The sequence below is a fragment of the Pseudonaja textilis genome, chromosome 4, assembly GCF_049901715.1.
Source record: "Pseudonaja textilis isolate UNSWEBS1 chromosome 4, rPseTex1.2, whole genome shotgun sequence".
Classification (NCBI taxonomy): domain Eukaryota; kingdom Metazoa; phylum Chordata; class Lepidosauria; order Squamata; family Elapidae; genus Pseudonaja; species Pseudonaja textilis.
Window position 1 is genome coordinate 88,957,731 of NC_141993.1, and position 15,807 is coordinate 88,973,537.

At 42.6% G+C, this 15,807-nt stretch overlaps 1 protein-coding gene across 2 annotated transcripts in view; it reads right to left on the minus strand.

The window, feature by feature from the left end:
- Positions 1-15,807, minus strand: part of CHRND (cholinergic receptor nicotinic delta subunit) — a 29,239-nt gene that overhangs the window by 7,448 nt on the left and 5,984 nt on the right. Inside the window, exons 3-8 of one of the 2 annotated variants that reach the window (XM_087933647.1) lie at positions 12,472-12,516; positions 12,223-12,332; positions 10,627-10,782; positions 9,440-9,549; positions 3,526-3,726; positions 717-828 (exon numbers count right to left, since the gene is read on the minus strand). In XM_087933647.1, the coding sequence (XP_087789773.1) occupies positions 717-828; positions 3,526-3,726; positions 9,440-9,549; positions 10,627-10,782; positions 12,223-12,332; positions 12,472-12,516 (734 nt within the window). Of the gene's footprint in view, positions 1-716; positions 829-3,525; positions 3,727-9,439; positions 9,550-10,626; positions 10,783-12,222; positions 12,336-12,471; positions 12,517-15,807 lie in introns of both variants that reach the window. The other variant, XM_087933646.1, reaches the window with a different exon arrangement.

Genomic DNA, 15,807 nt, shown 5'->3' on the forward strand with positions numbered 1-15,807 from the left:
AGAAGTAGCATGGCTGGCTGGGGAATTCTGGGAGTTGACCTCCACCCATCTTCAAGTCATTAAGGTTGAGAAACGCTGGGCTAAACCAAGTCCTATCACTCATGGCTTTGATGAAATCTCATTTCAATAGAATAGGGATAGGGATAGGGATAGGGATAGGGATAAGAATAGAATAGAATAGAATAGAATAGAATAGAATAGAATAGAATAGAATAGAATAGAATAGAATAGAATAGAATAGAATAGAATAGGGTAGGGTAGGGTAGGGTAGGGTAGGGTAGGGTAGGGTAGAGTAGAGTGTAGAGTAGAGTAGAGTAGAGTGGAATGGAATGGAATGGAATAGAATAGAATAGAATAGAATAGAATAGAATAGAATAGAATAGAATAGAATAACAGAGTTGAAAGGGGCCTTGGAGGTCTTCTAGTCCAACCCACTGCCCAAGCAGGAGACCCTATTCCATTTCAGTCAAATGGCTGCCCAGACTCTTCTTCAAAGCTTCCAATGTTGGAGCATTCACAACTTCTGGAGGCAAGTAGTTCCCCTGATTAATTGTTCTAACTGCCAGGAAATTTCTCCTTAATTCTAGGCTACTTCTCTCCCTGTTTAATTTCCACCCCTATGGAAATCTAGGTAAGAAATGATGTCTGCCGCAATCAAAATACCTGCGAAGGCTCCCCGATTTAGGGATTTTTTATTTAAGATTGGGGAGACTTACTTGCCAATGAGGGGGATTGCGAAGGAGGTGGCTGGGAGGCGCTGGGAAATCAACAGCAGAAAGACAGACTGAGCCAAGAGGATGGAGATTGCTAAAGTCATCTTCTCACCACCTGGGAAATAAGATGGGAATTGAACCCCAGAACATGGAAAAACGAAAAAAAAAAAATACCTATGCAGGAGGAAGTCATGAAGAAAATTATGGACTGTGCTGAAATGAGTAAATTGACATTTGAACTTAGGGAACAAGAAGAGAAACCATTTTATAAGATATGGGACTTATTTTATCAATGGTTAGACAAAAAGACATGGTGATGAGATAGGCTAGGAAATTTTATAATATAAGATTAACAGAATGATATAGAATAGAATATAAAAATACATAACCATTGGATGAATCTGTAATACAACTTTATAATAAAATGTAGAATATCTCGTATAAAATGATGGAACAATAATTTAGTCAAATGAATGACCAACAACTGGTAATGTATAAATATATGTTGGATTGACAATGTGAGAATCTATACAACCTGTGAGCGAGGACTATGAAAGGATAGCACAAAAGTTTTGTAACCAACTGACACACACTGTATGTATATAAAATGGAAGGTGGTTTTATGTTTTTATGTTTCGTTTGTGTATGTTTGTTTAAAAATTAAAAAAAAAAATTTAAAAAGAAATTCTGCCTCAATTTTTGACACCTCTTCGCTTCCTAGATTTATTGGCTTTTGGAAATCCATCCACACTCGTCTCCTTTGCAGCCCCATCAGCTGTTTAATAGGTTCCCCTTAATCTCTCTCTATAAAAGTGAAATGCCACTCCACGCATCATCACAAAAATCTCCAGAACCGTAAAGCCTACAAAGTTTAAATTTGGTACGTATGTTCCTCTTGGCTTCTTAGGGGCTCACTTAGAAAGGATTTTTCGAAATGACCATCAGAGCATTTAGAGTATTTTGCATATTATTATTATTAACATGCTCTGATGCTAAGGTGTTCTACTCCCCCTCCCCACCTGAAAAGAAATCTGTTCTAAAGGCAAAACACAAGCAGAGGAGAGGAGTTTCGGTTTCAGTTGAGCGCCAAGCTGCTTTAGTACAGAATAGTTGAGCTAAGCCCCGCCCAGGCTCCTTGCTGTCTCCTTCTTGTTCACACAACAAATACTGTTTCGGTTTCCAAACAGCCCTCAACTCTCTCACACATACTGACAGGACGCTAGCCAGGTGAATACCGATGGATGTTGGTAGGCAGAGGCAGAATTTTTTCCCCCTTATTTTCCTCCCACAAAACTAAGCCCGACCACATAGTTACGTAGCGAAGCACAGGTATCGAGCTAGTAAATGTAATAAATGCAGGTAGTCCTCGACTTACGATCGCAATTAAGCCCAGTGTTCCTGTTGCAAAGCGAGATCATTGTTCGCTGAGTTTTGGCCCATTAGGGCGACCATTACTGCTGGAGTGTATAAGTGAATCATTGCCATTATTCAGTCAACAACATTGTTTTTCAGTGAATCCGCCTGTCCCATTGACTTTGCTTGCCAGAAGGCCACAAAAGCGGATCATGCACCACAAATATGAATCAGTGGCTGTCAGAAGCTACTTGTCACGTCCTGGTCACTACCCATCTTGACTATTACAACGCGCTCTACATGGGGCTGCCCTTGAAGAGCATCCAGAAGCTCCAGTTGGTGCAAAACTGCAGTGCCCCGCATGGTTTTGTACAGACCCCGCTGTGCACATATGTCACCTCACCTGCAGGAGCTGCATTGGCTGCTGATTGGCTCCCAGGTGCAATTCAAGGTGTGCTGGTTGTCCTCTTTAAAGTCCTTCGTGGCTTGGGACCGGGTGATTGGAGGGACTGTCTCTTGCCAGTCACATTTACCTGACCCATCAGAATGGGGGGAGGCAGGGAATGTTCCGGGTCCCATCCCCGAGGGTGATACACCTGGTGGGACCCACAAGAAGGGCTTTCTCCGTGGTGGCTCCTTGTCTCTGGAACCACTTTCCCTCAGAGATTAAAATGGCCGCCACTCTAATAGTCTTCCGGAAGGTGCTGAAGCAGGCCTGGGGAACCCAGAGCAGGATGAAGCCCATCAAATAGCTCATGTGATCTGCTGTCGCTGGCACGGGGAGTGGGAAGTGGTGAGCGATTTTGTTATATCGTACTATATTAATTTATTCGATTCTTTTTGTTAGTTTTTTAAAATGTTTTTTAAATGTGGTTTTATATTCTGAAAACCGCCTTGAGTCACTGTGGGCGAATAGGTGGCAATATAAATAATAAAGCAAAGCAAAACAAAATAAAATAAAATATGGATCAGTTGCCAAGTATCCAAATTTTCATCACCTGACTATAGGGACGCTGCAGTGATGTGCTGCCGGTTTGCACCGGTTCTAGCAACCTGGTAGCACCAGTCAGCGGTTGGCCCCACCCCTTCCTGTCCTATATTGCCTTTGTTTGAAACTCAGCTGAATCGCGAGGCAGAGCGGATTGCCACGCATCAGCTGTTTCACTCGCCAGCGCTTGACCGTAAGGTAAGTTTTCATGCTTAAAATTACCCATTTTAGAACGCTCCGGGAGCAAAGCACACACCCACAGAACTGGTAGTAAAAAAAAGTTTGCATCCCACCACTGGGATGCTGCAACGGTCATAAGGGTGAAAAATGGTCATACGTCACTTTTTTCGGTGCCACTGTAATTTCGAATGGTCCCCAAATGAAGTGTTGTAAGTAGAGGACTACCTGGACATAGATATGCCTAAACTGGACCTCAGGAAGAAGTCTAGGAGGCTGAAAAGGGCCACTTACTGTCAGCAGGCAAGTAGAAGACGAGAACGATCATGAAGGCGATGAGGATGCAGGGAGTGACTATGTTGATGATGTAAAAGAGAGGTTTGCGCTTAATGATGAGGTAGAAGGTGACGTCCTGGTGTTTGTTGCTGTCTCGAGGGACCAACAAGTTGATGTTTTTGCGAGCCGGGCGGTGGATAATCGCCCATTCACCATTTTCTGATTGGGCAGAGAGAGGGGAAGGAGAGGGAGGGGGAGGGAGAGGGAAGAGAGAGAGAGAGAGAGAGGAGAGAGAAAAAGAGAGAACAGAGAGAGAGAGGAAAGACAGGGAACAGAGAAGAGAAAGAGAGAGAGGAGAGAGAGAAAGAGAGAGGAGAGAAAGAGAAAAGAAAGAGAAGAGAGAAGAGAGAGAAAAAGGGGAGAGAAAGAGGAGAGAAAAAGAAAGACGAGAGAGAGAGACAAGAGAGAGAGGGGAGAACGGGAAGACAGAGAAGAGAGGGAGAGAAAAGAGAGAAAGAAAAGAGACTGTGTGAACCATGAAGCAGCTTAAAGAGACTATCCCACTGGCCTTTCCCAACCATTCCCATAATCCCCAGGCAAATTTGAAGTCCAATAAACATGTATATTCAGAATAGAGCTAGAAGGGACCTTGGAGGTCTTCTAGACCAACCCTCTGCTTGAGTAGGAGATCCTATATACCATTTCAAGTGGCTATCCAGTCTCTTAAAAACCTCCAACGATGGAGCACCCACAACTATTGTTCTCACTGTCAGGAAGTTTCTCCTAGGTTGCTTCTCTTCTTGATGAGTTTCCATCCGTTGCTTCTTGTCCTGCCTTCTGGGGCTTTGGAGAATAATTTAATCCCCTCTTCTTTGCAGTAATCCCTCACATATTGGAATGCTGCTATTATGTCACCTCTAGCCCTTTTTATCTCTAGGCTAGCCAAACCCAAATCCTGCAACTGTTCTTCATCTGTTCTTCATATATTTTAGTCTCCAGGCCCATAATCAGGGGTGGGATTCAATTGTTTTAACAACCAGTTCTGTGGGCATGGCTTAGTTGGTGGGTGTGGCTCGGTGGTCATGTGACTGGGTGGGCGTGGCCAACTTGACATCACTCATGTCAAGGGGCGCTTCTCCTCGCCTGGCCTCTCATGACAGTGGAGATGCTGTGAAAAATGATCATAAGTCACTTTTTTCAGTGCCATTGTAACTTTGAATGGTCACTAAATGAACTGTTGTAAGTCAAGGATTACCTGTACAAAAATACAAAAAGCTTCTTTGCTTGCAAAAGGATGCCCTAAATATCAATCATTAGATTAAAAATACCTGCAAGCCAGAGTTACAAGTGAGACAGGGTGCCAGAGCACCTTGAGGAATTAAAATAGTTAAAATGCAGTGATAACTATCAGCAGCCAACTGTTACTTATAGAGTGAAACCCTTTAGCAGAGAGGTCATTTAAGCTCTCCAGAAAAAGCACACCCAGAAAAAGCAATCCTTAGATCCATTTGCACCACTTAAAGATACCAGCTGGTCTCACTCACCTCACAAAATATCCTAAGGAAATTATACAGATTTAAGGAAAGGTCACATGCCCCCCAGAAAAGCAGTAAAAAAAGAAATCAGTGCCAAGCTTGCATCCTGCCTCTTGGAAGTACACCCCAAAAGGACAGTGCCAGATAGTACTAAAGCAGTGAAGGAAGACACACACACCCCCGCCCCGGATAGAAAAAGAAACCATGAGGCAGGAAAAAATTCAAACACAATAGAAATAATTAAATCACAACAGTAGCTGTTGCTTGTTGAAGCTGAATAGGGGAAATTCTCCCATCAATAAACACAGGATTAAACTTCACCAAGCACAGAATCAACCTTCATCAAAAACCAGTTTTAGACCAAAACTCAGAAAGGGTTGTAAACTCACATTTGAATGTCAATCTTTCTAGCTAGCCAAGAAGCCTTGCTGAATGTCACTCATCTTGGTTCTCTGTCACTAAAAGCTTGGCTTCATTATTCAATTATTTCTTCAAAGTGCTGATTGTCTAGGGAACTATTTCTTCCCAACAGCAGTGTAAAAATCTTAAAACAACCCTTCCCCTTTAAGGAAGCCCCAGAGGCTCCGGAGACAGGAAGTCTAGGCGTACTAGCAAGAATGTAATAAGGGTGGGAAAAAAAACAAAAGGAGTTTGCTTCTAACTACCGGTTCTCCAAACTGCATAGAAAGTTAACAGGGAGTTCTATAGAACGGGTCAGAACCGGTAGAATCCCACCTCTGCCCTTCTCTGCACTTTTTCCAAAGTCTCAACATCTTTTTTTGTAATATGGTGACCAAAACTGGATGCAAGTATTCCAGGTGTGGCCTTACTAAAAGGCTTTATAAAACAGTACTAGTGCTTCACACGATTTTGATTCTATTCCTCTGATTATACAACCCAGGATTGTATTAGCTTTTTTGGCTGCTGACACACACTGCTGGCTCATATTCAAGTGATCGTCCACTAGGACTCCAAGGTTCCTCTCACAGTTACTCTTTTTGAGCCAGATCTTGCCTAATCTGTACTTATTATACCTTTGTTTTTTCCTGCCTAAATGTGAAGCTTTGCTTTTTTTTTTCCACATTAAAATTAAATTTGTTGGACAGAGCCCATAATGTTCCAAGTTTGTCAAGATCTTTTTGGATCCTCAGTTTGTCTTCTAGGGCAGTGGCCCCCAACCTTTTTTGTGCCACGGCCCGGTACCGGCATCACAAAATGATCCGCAGCGCAGTACCGGCATCAGCACACATGACAAGGCAAGGCAAGGCGAGCCGAGCGACCGGCCAGCCAGCCGTCCCCCACTTCTCCCTGCCACCTTCAACTCCTCCTTTGTACCTTTGTCGATGGGCTTCGCTTTGGGACGGCTTTGGGATGGTCGCTCGGCTCGCCTTGCCTTGGGTGCTGAAAGAATCCTCGTGCCTTAGTTTTGTTCGAAGCCGCCCCCCCCCCTCGATGAAACTAAGGCGCGAGGATTCCTTCAGGACCCAACACCGCTTTCCAAATGGAAAAGCTCACCCGGAAGCACTTTCTCATCAAACAAGATGGCGGCACCCAGCAAACCGGCGGCCCAGTAGGATATGTTCCACGGACCGGTACTGGTCCATGGCCCGGTGGTTGGGGACCCCTGTTCTAGGGTATTAGCTATTCCTGCCAGTTTAGTGTCATCTGCAAATTTGAGGAGTTCCCCTTCTATTCCCTCATCCAAGTCGTTAATGAAGATATCGAAGAGTCCTGGGCCTAAGATGGAGCCTTGTGGTACTCCACTGCTTACTTCCCTCCATGTCGATGTAGTACTGTACCATCCAGGACTACTCTCTGAGTACAGTTTGTCAGCCAGTTACAAATCCGCCTGATGGAAATGCAGTGGATCAGCTATCAAGATGGGGTGGGCAGAGCGACCTTCGGCTGCCCCAAATTCAGCAACGCAAAAACAAGAGATTCTTCAGTCCTTCCCTTTTAGAGGTGCTAGCGAGATTAGGGTCCCGTTATGTAGATCGGTGTTCGCCAACCAGTGGTCTGGGGACCACTGGTGGTCCGCAAGAAAATTTTGGTCACCCCCAAAGCAGTTAATCCGGGCTGCGCAAGAACACAAGGCTTGTGTCGCTTTCATTGAGAACAACACGAGGGAGTGAGGAGAGGGGGGAAAGGGGGGGGGGGAACTTGCCCCATGCACCCCACGTGTCTTGCCTGGCCACTGGGCTGCTTCTTTCCGCTTCTTTCTTTCTTCTGCTTTTGGCTGCACGCAAGGAAAGCAGCAAAGGTCTTTCTTTCTCTCCCCCAAACTCTGCCAGAAATGAGTCTTTGGGATCCTGCAAGGCCTCCTGCCCCAAGAAGCTGTGCCGGCATGACAAGTCTCACAAAGATTCATTTCTCGTGGAATTTGGGGGAGAGAAAGAAAGACTTCGACAGCTTCTGCTGCTTTCCTTGCATGAAGTCAAAAGTCTCTCTCTTTCTCCCCCTGAGAACGGAGCTGGAGACGGCATCCTGCGATCCCAAATAAAGATTGATCGATTGGTAGGAAAACGGGGTGGAGAATTTTCCTGCAGACTTTTTTTGGGGGGGGGGGGATTTTCCCAGGATCTCTGGTCCACGGGATTTAAAATTATGAGTTTGGTGGTCCCTGAGGTCCAAAAGGTTGGTGGTGTAGATAATAGAACCTTCTCTGTTTAAAAAAAAATCATTAAAAAAGGCTTTTAATGTGGGGTTTGTTTGTTTGTTTTACAATTTGACATTGGGGTCTGGTCTTGGAGCTTGGCTGGGTTGGTGGCAAGGGTTTGTTTGTTGAAAGGGTAGATTATGGAAAGAAGAAAATAATGTTGTAAACTTAAGGTGAGAGGGTAATATACAGTATAAACGTACTAGTAACTGCTGTTAAGAAGATAAAGAGGTCTTCTTCCTTTCCTCTTCCCTCCTTTGCCTCTCCTCCTCTAACTCTCCTTCCCGCACTATCCTCCTCTCCCCCTCTCCCCCTCCTCTGCCTCCCCTCCCCTCCATCTCTTCTTCTTCTCTTCTTCTTCTTGAAGGTCTCAAGCGATGACGCTCCCACAACTTCCGAGGGCAGCTTCGGTTCCATGGGTGGATTGTTCCCCCTGTCCGAAAGTTTCTCCTTGTTTCCAAGTTGAATCTCTCCTTGTTCAGTTTCCATCCGTTATTCCTTGTCTGGCCTTCAAAGGTGCTTTGGAGAATAGCTTCACCTCTTCCTCCTCTCTGGGGCAGCCCCTTAAATATTGGGAGATGCTCTCCTGTCTCCCCTGGTCCTTCTCTTCCCTAGACTAGCCAGGCCACCGTTCTTCATATGTTTTAGCCTCCAGTCCCCTAATCCTCCTGGTTGCTCTTCTCTGCACTTTTCCTAGAGTCTCAACATCTTTTTTATAATGTGGTGACCAAAACTGGTTGCAGTACCCTAGGTGTGGTCCTACTAAGGCTTTACAGAGGGGTATTAGTGCCTCCCTTGGTCTCGATTGTATCCCCTCTGTTAGTACAATTTAGGATTGCATTGGCTTTTTTGGCTGCTGCTGCACACAGCTGGCTCCTATTTAGCTGGTTGTCCACTAAGACTCCAAGATCCCTCTCCCAGCTACTCATCATCCTTTCCTCTCCCTCTCTGTCTCTTTCCCTCTCCCCTCTTCTTCCTCTCCCCGCTTTCTCTCCCCTCTCCCCTCCATCTCCCTCTCCCTCTTCATCTCTTTCCCTCTCCCCTCCTCTCCCTTCCTTTCTCTCTCTTCTCCTCCTCCTCTCTGCTGTATCTTCCTCACCTTTTCCGTCTCTGTCCCTCTCCCTCCTCTGCCTCCTTTCTCTCCCACTCCACTCCATCTTATCTTCCTCTCCTTCTTTGTCTCTTTCCCTCTCCCCTCTGCCTCCCCTCCCCTCCTCTGGCTCTGCTTCTCTCCTCCTTTCTCTCTCCTCTCCTCTCCCTCTCTCTCCCTTTCCATCTCTTTCCATCTCCCCTCCTCTCCTTCTCTCCCTCCCTCCCCTCTGCCTCTCCCCTCCTTTCCATTTCCTCTCCTTCACCCTTTCCTCTCCTTTTTTTATTTTTTTGTCTTCTATTTCTGTCTTTGCATTTTTTTTTTTCACATTATTTTTCCTTACTTCCTCTTTCAAAAATATGAATGCCTTGAAAGAAAAGCCAGGATTGCTGGAACAAATAATAAAATATACATCACAACAAACCAAACATTGCTTGGACCCCAAAGCCTGGTTAATTTTACAACCCACCAACCCAATTTGTGGCTTGTGGGAAATTGGCTGCTGTTTGAACCCTGTTCCTGTGACTTGAAAACCTCGGGTTAGACTGGCTTGTACAATCCAGCCTATTGTGGCTGCATTTGCAAGCCAGAGTTAAGCCGACCATGGCTTGGGTGATGGGAAAACCACAGCAGCCGGCAAACATTTGTTACCTTTAAAACTTTCCCGCTCAATGTTGATCCATTCCACAAGATGCACGCGATTGGAATTGTTAACGGATTTGAGCTGCAGGTTGATCTCATTGGCGTTGTACCTCAGGGAGCTGGTGAAGACAAGAGAGAAGGTCTTGTAACATCTGGGCTGCCAAAGTAAGGCTGCTAACAGCACTTTCTGAAAATGCCCGAACCCATGGATTGTTAAGAAGCAGAATAGGATAGGATAGGATAGGATAGGATAGGATAGGATAGGATAGGATAGGATAGGATAAGATAGGATAGGATAGAAAATAGAAATAAGAGTAGAATAGAATAGAAAATAGAAATAAGAATAGAATAGAAAATAGAAATAAGAATAGAATAGAAAATAAATAAGAATAGAAAATAGAAATAAAAATAGAATAGAAAATAGAAATAAGAATAGAAATAAGAATAGAATAGAATAGAATAGAACAGAAAAAGAATAGAATAGAATTAGAATAGAATAGAATTAGAATAGAATGAGAATAGAATAAGAAAGAATAGCATAGAATAGAACAGAATTAGAATAGAATTAGAATAGAATAGAATTAGAATAGAATTAGAATAGAATAAGAAAGAATAGCATAGAATAGAACAGAATTAGAATAGAATTAGAATAGAATAGAAATAAAAAAGAAATAGAATAGAATTAGAATTAAAAGAGGATAGAATTAGAATAGAATAAAATAGAATAGAATAAGAAAGAATAGCATAGCATAGCATAGCATAGCATAGCATAGCATAGAATAGAATAGAATAGAATAGAATAGAATAGAATAGAATAGAAATTAAAATGGAGTAGAGTGGAATGGAATGGGAAGGAGTGGAGTGGAGTGGAATAAAAATGGAATGGAGTTGAATGGAATGGAATGGAATGGAGTGGAGTGGAGTGGAGTGGAGTCGCATGCACTGGAGTTGAGCAGAGCTGGAAAGAAAAGAAAAAGAAAAGAAAAGAAAAGAAAAGAAAAGAAAAGAAAAGAAAAGAAAAGAAAAGAAAAGAAAAGAAAACATACCAGCATGCAAAGAAACACTCGAAGGGCAGACTCAATGGACCCCTGGATCTTTTTCTGCCGTCAATTTTCTTTGTTTTCTACCTGTTTTTCAACCTTGGGCCAGTTGAAGAGAGGTGGATTTCAACTCCCAGAATTCCCCAGCCAGCTTACCAGAACCTCAGGGTGCAATTCTGCCAGTCAAAAGGGAAGTAATTGACATTGATCGGGCAGGCAGTGCGGAAGATGGAAGGAGGTAGCCAATAGACGCTTCCCTCAGAATCCACCAGTACATTGGCACTGTACGCAATCTCAAAGTTTCCGTCGTTGCTAAGAAAAGGAAAGAATGACACCCAAGAGTGAGTGATGGTTCTTCCCAGCTGGATCTTGGCAGCTTCTTTGATTCTTTCTCGTGCAGCTTTTTCAAACCAATCCTTTGTAGCATCTTGGGAATCGAGTCCTGTAACCCCAATCCCACATTCTGGTCCCGTAATAGCATTTGGCCCAGATAAAGGTGACAGAAACTAAAGTTTTCAGGATAGATAGAAATGGAGATAGATATATAGGTGATAGGTGATAGATAGAGATAGATAGATATAAATAAATGGATAGAAATAGATGATGATTCTAGATAGATGATAGCTAGATAGCTAGAGAGAGAGAGAATGATGACAGATCAGATAGATGATAGATAGATAGATAGATAGATAGATAGATAGATAGATAGATAGATAGATAGATAGATGATATAAATAGAGATCGATAGATAGATGATAGAGATAGATATGGATATGAATAGATGAAGATGATAGATTACTGTAGATAGATGGATAGATGATATAGATAGATATAAATAGATGATATAGAGATCGATACATAGATACATAGATAGAGAAGGATATAAGATGATAGAGATAGATAGATGATAGATAGATAGATAGATAGATAGATAGATAGATAGATAGATAGATAGATAGACAGACAGACAGATAAATAGATAAATAGATGATAGATGATAGAGATAGATGGATATAGACAGATGATAATAATAGATAGATAGATATAGATGATAGATAGATAGATAGATAGATAGATAGATAGATAGATAGATAGATAGACAGACAAATAAATAGATAGATAGATAGATGATAGATGATAGAGATAGATGGATATAGACAGATGATAATAATAGATAGATAGATAGATAGATAGATAGACAGATAAATAGATAAATAGATAGATGATAGATGATAGAGATAGATGGATATAGACAGATGATAATAATAGATAGATGATAGATAGATAGATAGATAGATAGATAGATAGATAGATAGATAGATAGACAGACAGATAAATAGATAAATAGATAGATGATAGATGATAGAGATAGATGGATATAGACAGATGATAATAATAGATAGATGATAGATAGATAGATAGATAGATAGATAGATAGATAGATAGATAGATAGACAGATAAATAGATAAATAGATAGATGATAGATGATAGAGATAGATGGATATAGACAGATGATAATAATAGATAGATAGATAGATAGATAGATAGATAGATAGATAGATAGATAGATAGATAGAGTGATGATAGATGATAGAAAGAAAGAGAGATTATAGATGATAGAGAGATAGAACACAGAAAGAGAGAGTACTGAATTGAGATAAGAGAGAGAGTGGGAGGGAGGGAGAGAGAGAGCACTATTAAATGCAAAACTCATTGGAAGTTATCAATTCTGAATCTAACAAGAAGCTTACTTATTCTCCAGAACAATGTCCGGCAGCCACACCATCTCCGGCCGGAGACGGAGCAAACTGACCCCTCCGTACTCCTCCTTGTTCCATTGCAGCCGATAATCCGTCCAGATCTGCTAACCAAAGTGCTAGGGTTAGGAGTGAGGGGTTAGGGGTGAGGGGTTAGAGTTCACCAAATCACTTATGTCCCTCAGCCATCCGAAGGGCCAGCTTGGCTATCTTAAAACATCTGGGAGAAACAGGGCAACTCACTTGCTCAAGCCAGACATTGGTGGTGAGAGTTTCATCTGCTTCTTTCTGTAACAACAAGCAAGGAAAGATGGTTAGAACCAGCCTTACAAAAAGAAGAGAAGCCTCTGAAGTTGACATTGGCCACAATGACCACCCCCCAACGGGTGAGGTGGAAGTCAAGCAACTGACAGGGAGTGGGAGTGTGGCTCTGGTGGCTGTGGAGGAAACTGGGAAAGGGCCCAGTCCGGCTGGGCATTCAGAGGAAGACCCAGAGCCACTCCCTCTTCATCCTTGGGCACGCAGGGAGGAACGGAGAAGGGAGCAACATGGCTTATGACAGAGGAAAAGGCCCTGATCCCTTTCATTAGTTGCAGCTGAGAGAACAGGATATAAGTGGGGCGTTTCCACACAGCTCCTTGCTGGAAGCAAAGCGTGCATTATCTTGGTCGAGGCTTATCTGGATTTTGGCATCCTCCCAACTGTGGGTGCTGCGTTATCTTGTGGAAGTCTGCAATTTATCATCCTGGCCTGCCGTGTTAATTACTTTAGTGTGATTTGTGTTAGTTTTTTTTATTTCTAATTATCTTTACTTTGGGTTTGGACTGCATTTCTTCCCTTCATATACTGTTTTTGAAAGAGTTTGATTTGGAGATTGGGGGCCAGGTTGGAGGCATTAAAGGGAATTTATTCTACTTTTGTGACTTGGTTATTTTTGTGTGACACCGTGGGCAGGGGTGGGATTCAAATTTTTTAATAACCAGTTCTGTGGGCATGGCTTAATCGATGGGTGTGGCTTGGTGGTCATGTGCCTGGGTGAGCATGGCTTGGTGATCATGTTATTGGCTGGGCGTTGCCAACTCAACATCACTCACATCGAGGCACGCCTCTCCTTGCCTGGCCTTTCATGACTATGGCGATGCTGCAATAGCCGTAAGTGTGAAAAATGGTCATAAGTCACTTTTTTCAGTGCCATTGTAACTTTGATTGGTCACTCCACACAAGCAAAGGAAGGGGAAAAAACTCCAGAGAAGTTCCTGAGACAGGAAGTCTAGTCCTGCCAAGAATGTAATAAGGGTTAACAGAGAAGCAGCTTTTGTAAGCAACACCAGGATGTTTCCTTCCTGCCTTCCTTACAGGATTAGGCCAGTAATTTCTTCTAACAACCGGTTCTCCGGACTGCTTAGAATGTTAATAACCGGTTCTAGCGAATAGGTAGAATCCCACCTCTGACCCTGGGTCATCACATCCCTGATATCGCATTAATATTGCACTAGACAGTAGAATTCAATAGAGCTACTGCCCTGGGATAGAAGCTATTTTTCAGCCTGTTTGTCCTTGTTTTTATTATTGTCCTTTACCGTCTGCTGACTGAGACAGTTGTTAAGTGAGTTTCTGACCCGTTTTACGACCTTTTACTGCCCCGGCTGTTAAGTGAATCCCTGCAGCTGTTCTTTGAGTAACACAGTTGTTAAGTGAATCTGGTCCACGGGTGGGTTGTTGCTAGTTCGGATGAACTGGGTGTTAATTTTACATCTGGTTCGCTGAACCAATAGTTGCAATGACTGGTTGGCCCCACCCACGCCACCCCGCCCCTTCCACGTGTCTCCACACAGCCTGTTTGGCAGGCCCTGCGCGGAAGCTCAGGAAGGGTGAAAAACAGGATTTCCACAAGGTGGAAACAGGCCTCCAGAGCCTGGCGGAGGCCGTGTTCGCCCTCCTGGAGGCTCGAAGAAAGCCTCTGGATCCCAGGAAGGACCAAAACACCCCCCCACCATAGTGCAGGAGGCCGATTAGGCCACGCCCACCCAGCAACCGGGAAGAGAACCAGGTTAGCCAGGTTAAAACACATTAGGCAGGTGCTATCCTCACATCAGGGAACCACAGTTAAAATAGAATACTTTTGTTGACCCAGTGGGATTGGACACACAAGGAATTTGTCTTGGTGCGAATACTCTCAATATACATAAAAGAAAAGATCCATTCATCAGGAGTCGAGAATCAAAAGGTACAACACTTAATGATAGTCACAGGGTGCGATCAGCAATCAAATCATACTAGGAAACAGTCAGTATAAATCGTAAGGATACAAGCGACAAAGTTGCAGTCATACAGTCACAAGTGGGAGGGGATGGGTGATAAGGAGTGATGAGAAGATTTAACAGTAATAGTATATATATATATATATACATCTACACATACACACACACACACACACACACACACATATATGTAGGTCTAGGTGTGTTCAGGTCTTTTCCCATGTAAGATTAAGAGTATCTTGGCGATGTTTCGGCGAGGTCCCACTCGCCATCGTCAGGCTGGTGCTTTCGGCTTCGTGCCAGTGCAGGCAGTTTCTTCAGGTATTTTGCCATGTCTTAATAGTTGTGCTTTTAAAGTTATAGCGACATTTCGGCAGAATCTCATCTGCCATCCTCAGGCTTGTGTATTGGTTTTTTTCTGAATCGTGTGTGTCAGCCTTTGGCAACCATTTCAGTTATAACACAAGAACGGTTTTTTCCCGAAAGCCATCACTCTGCTAAACAAACCATTCCCTCAACCCTGTTCAACTATTACAAAGTCTGCACTACTATTACTGTTAATCTTCTCATCACTCCTTATCACCCATCCCCTCCCACTTGTGTCTGTGTGACTGTAACTTTGTATCTTTACGATTTATGTTGTCTGTTTCCTAGTATGATTTGATTGCTTATTGTACCCTATGACTATCATTAAGTGTCGTACCTAATGATTTTCAACTCTTGACGAATGTATCTTTTCTTTTATGTATACTGAGAGTATTTACACCAAGACAAATTCCTTGTGTGTCCAATCACACACTTGGCCAATAAAGAATTCTCTTGTACTTCTATTCTATTCTATTCTATTCTATTCTATTCTATTCTATTCTATTCTATTCTATTCTATTCTATTCTAATCATCATCCCAATATTCTATTCTATTCTATTTATTGTATTGTATTGTATTGTATTGTATTGTATTGTATTGTATTGTACTCTACTCTACTCTACTCTACTCTACTCTACTCTACTCTAATCATCATCCCAATATTCTATTGTATTGTATTGCATTGTATTGTATTGTATTCTATTTTATTCTATTCTATTCTCTTGTATTCTATTCCTATTCTATTCTCTTCTACTCTATTCTAATCATCATTCCAATACTCTATTCAATTTTATTCTATTCTATTCTTCATCCCAATATTCTCTTCTCTTCTCTTCTCTTCTCTTCTCTTCTCTTCTCTTCTCTTCTCTTCTCTTCTCTTCTCTTCTCTTCTCTTCTCTTCTTTTTCATTCCAGTATCGGTTCTGTTCTATTCTATTCTATTCTATTCTAT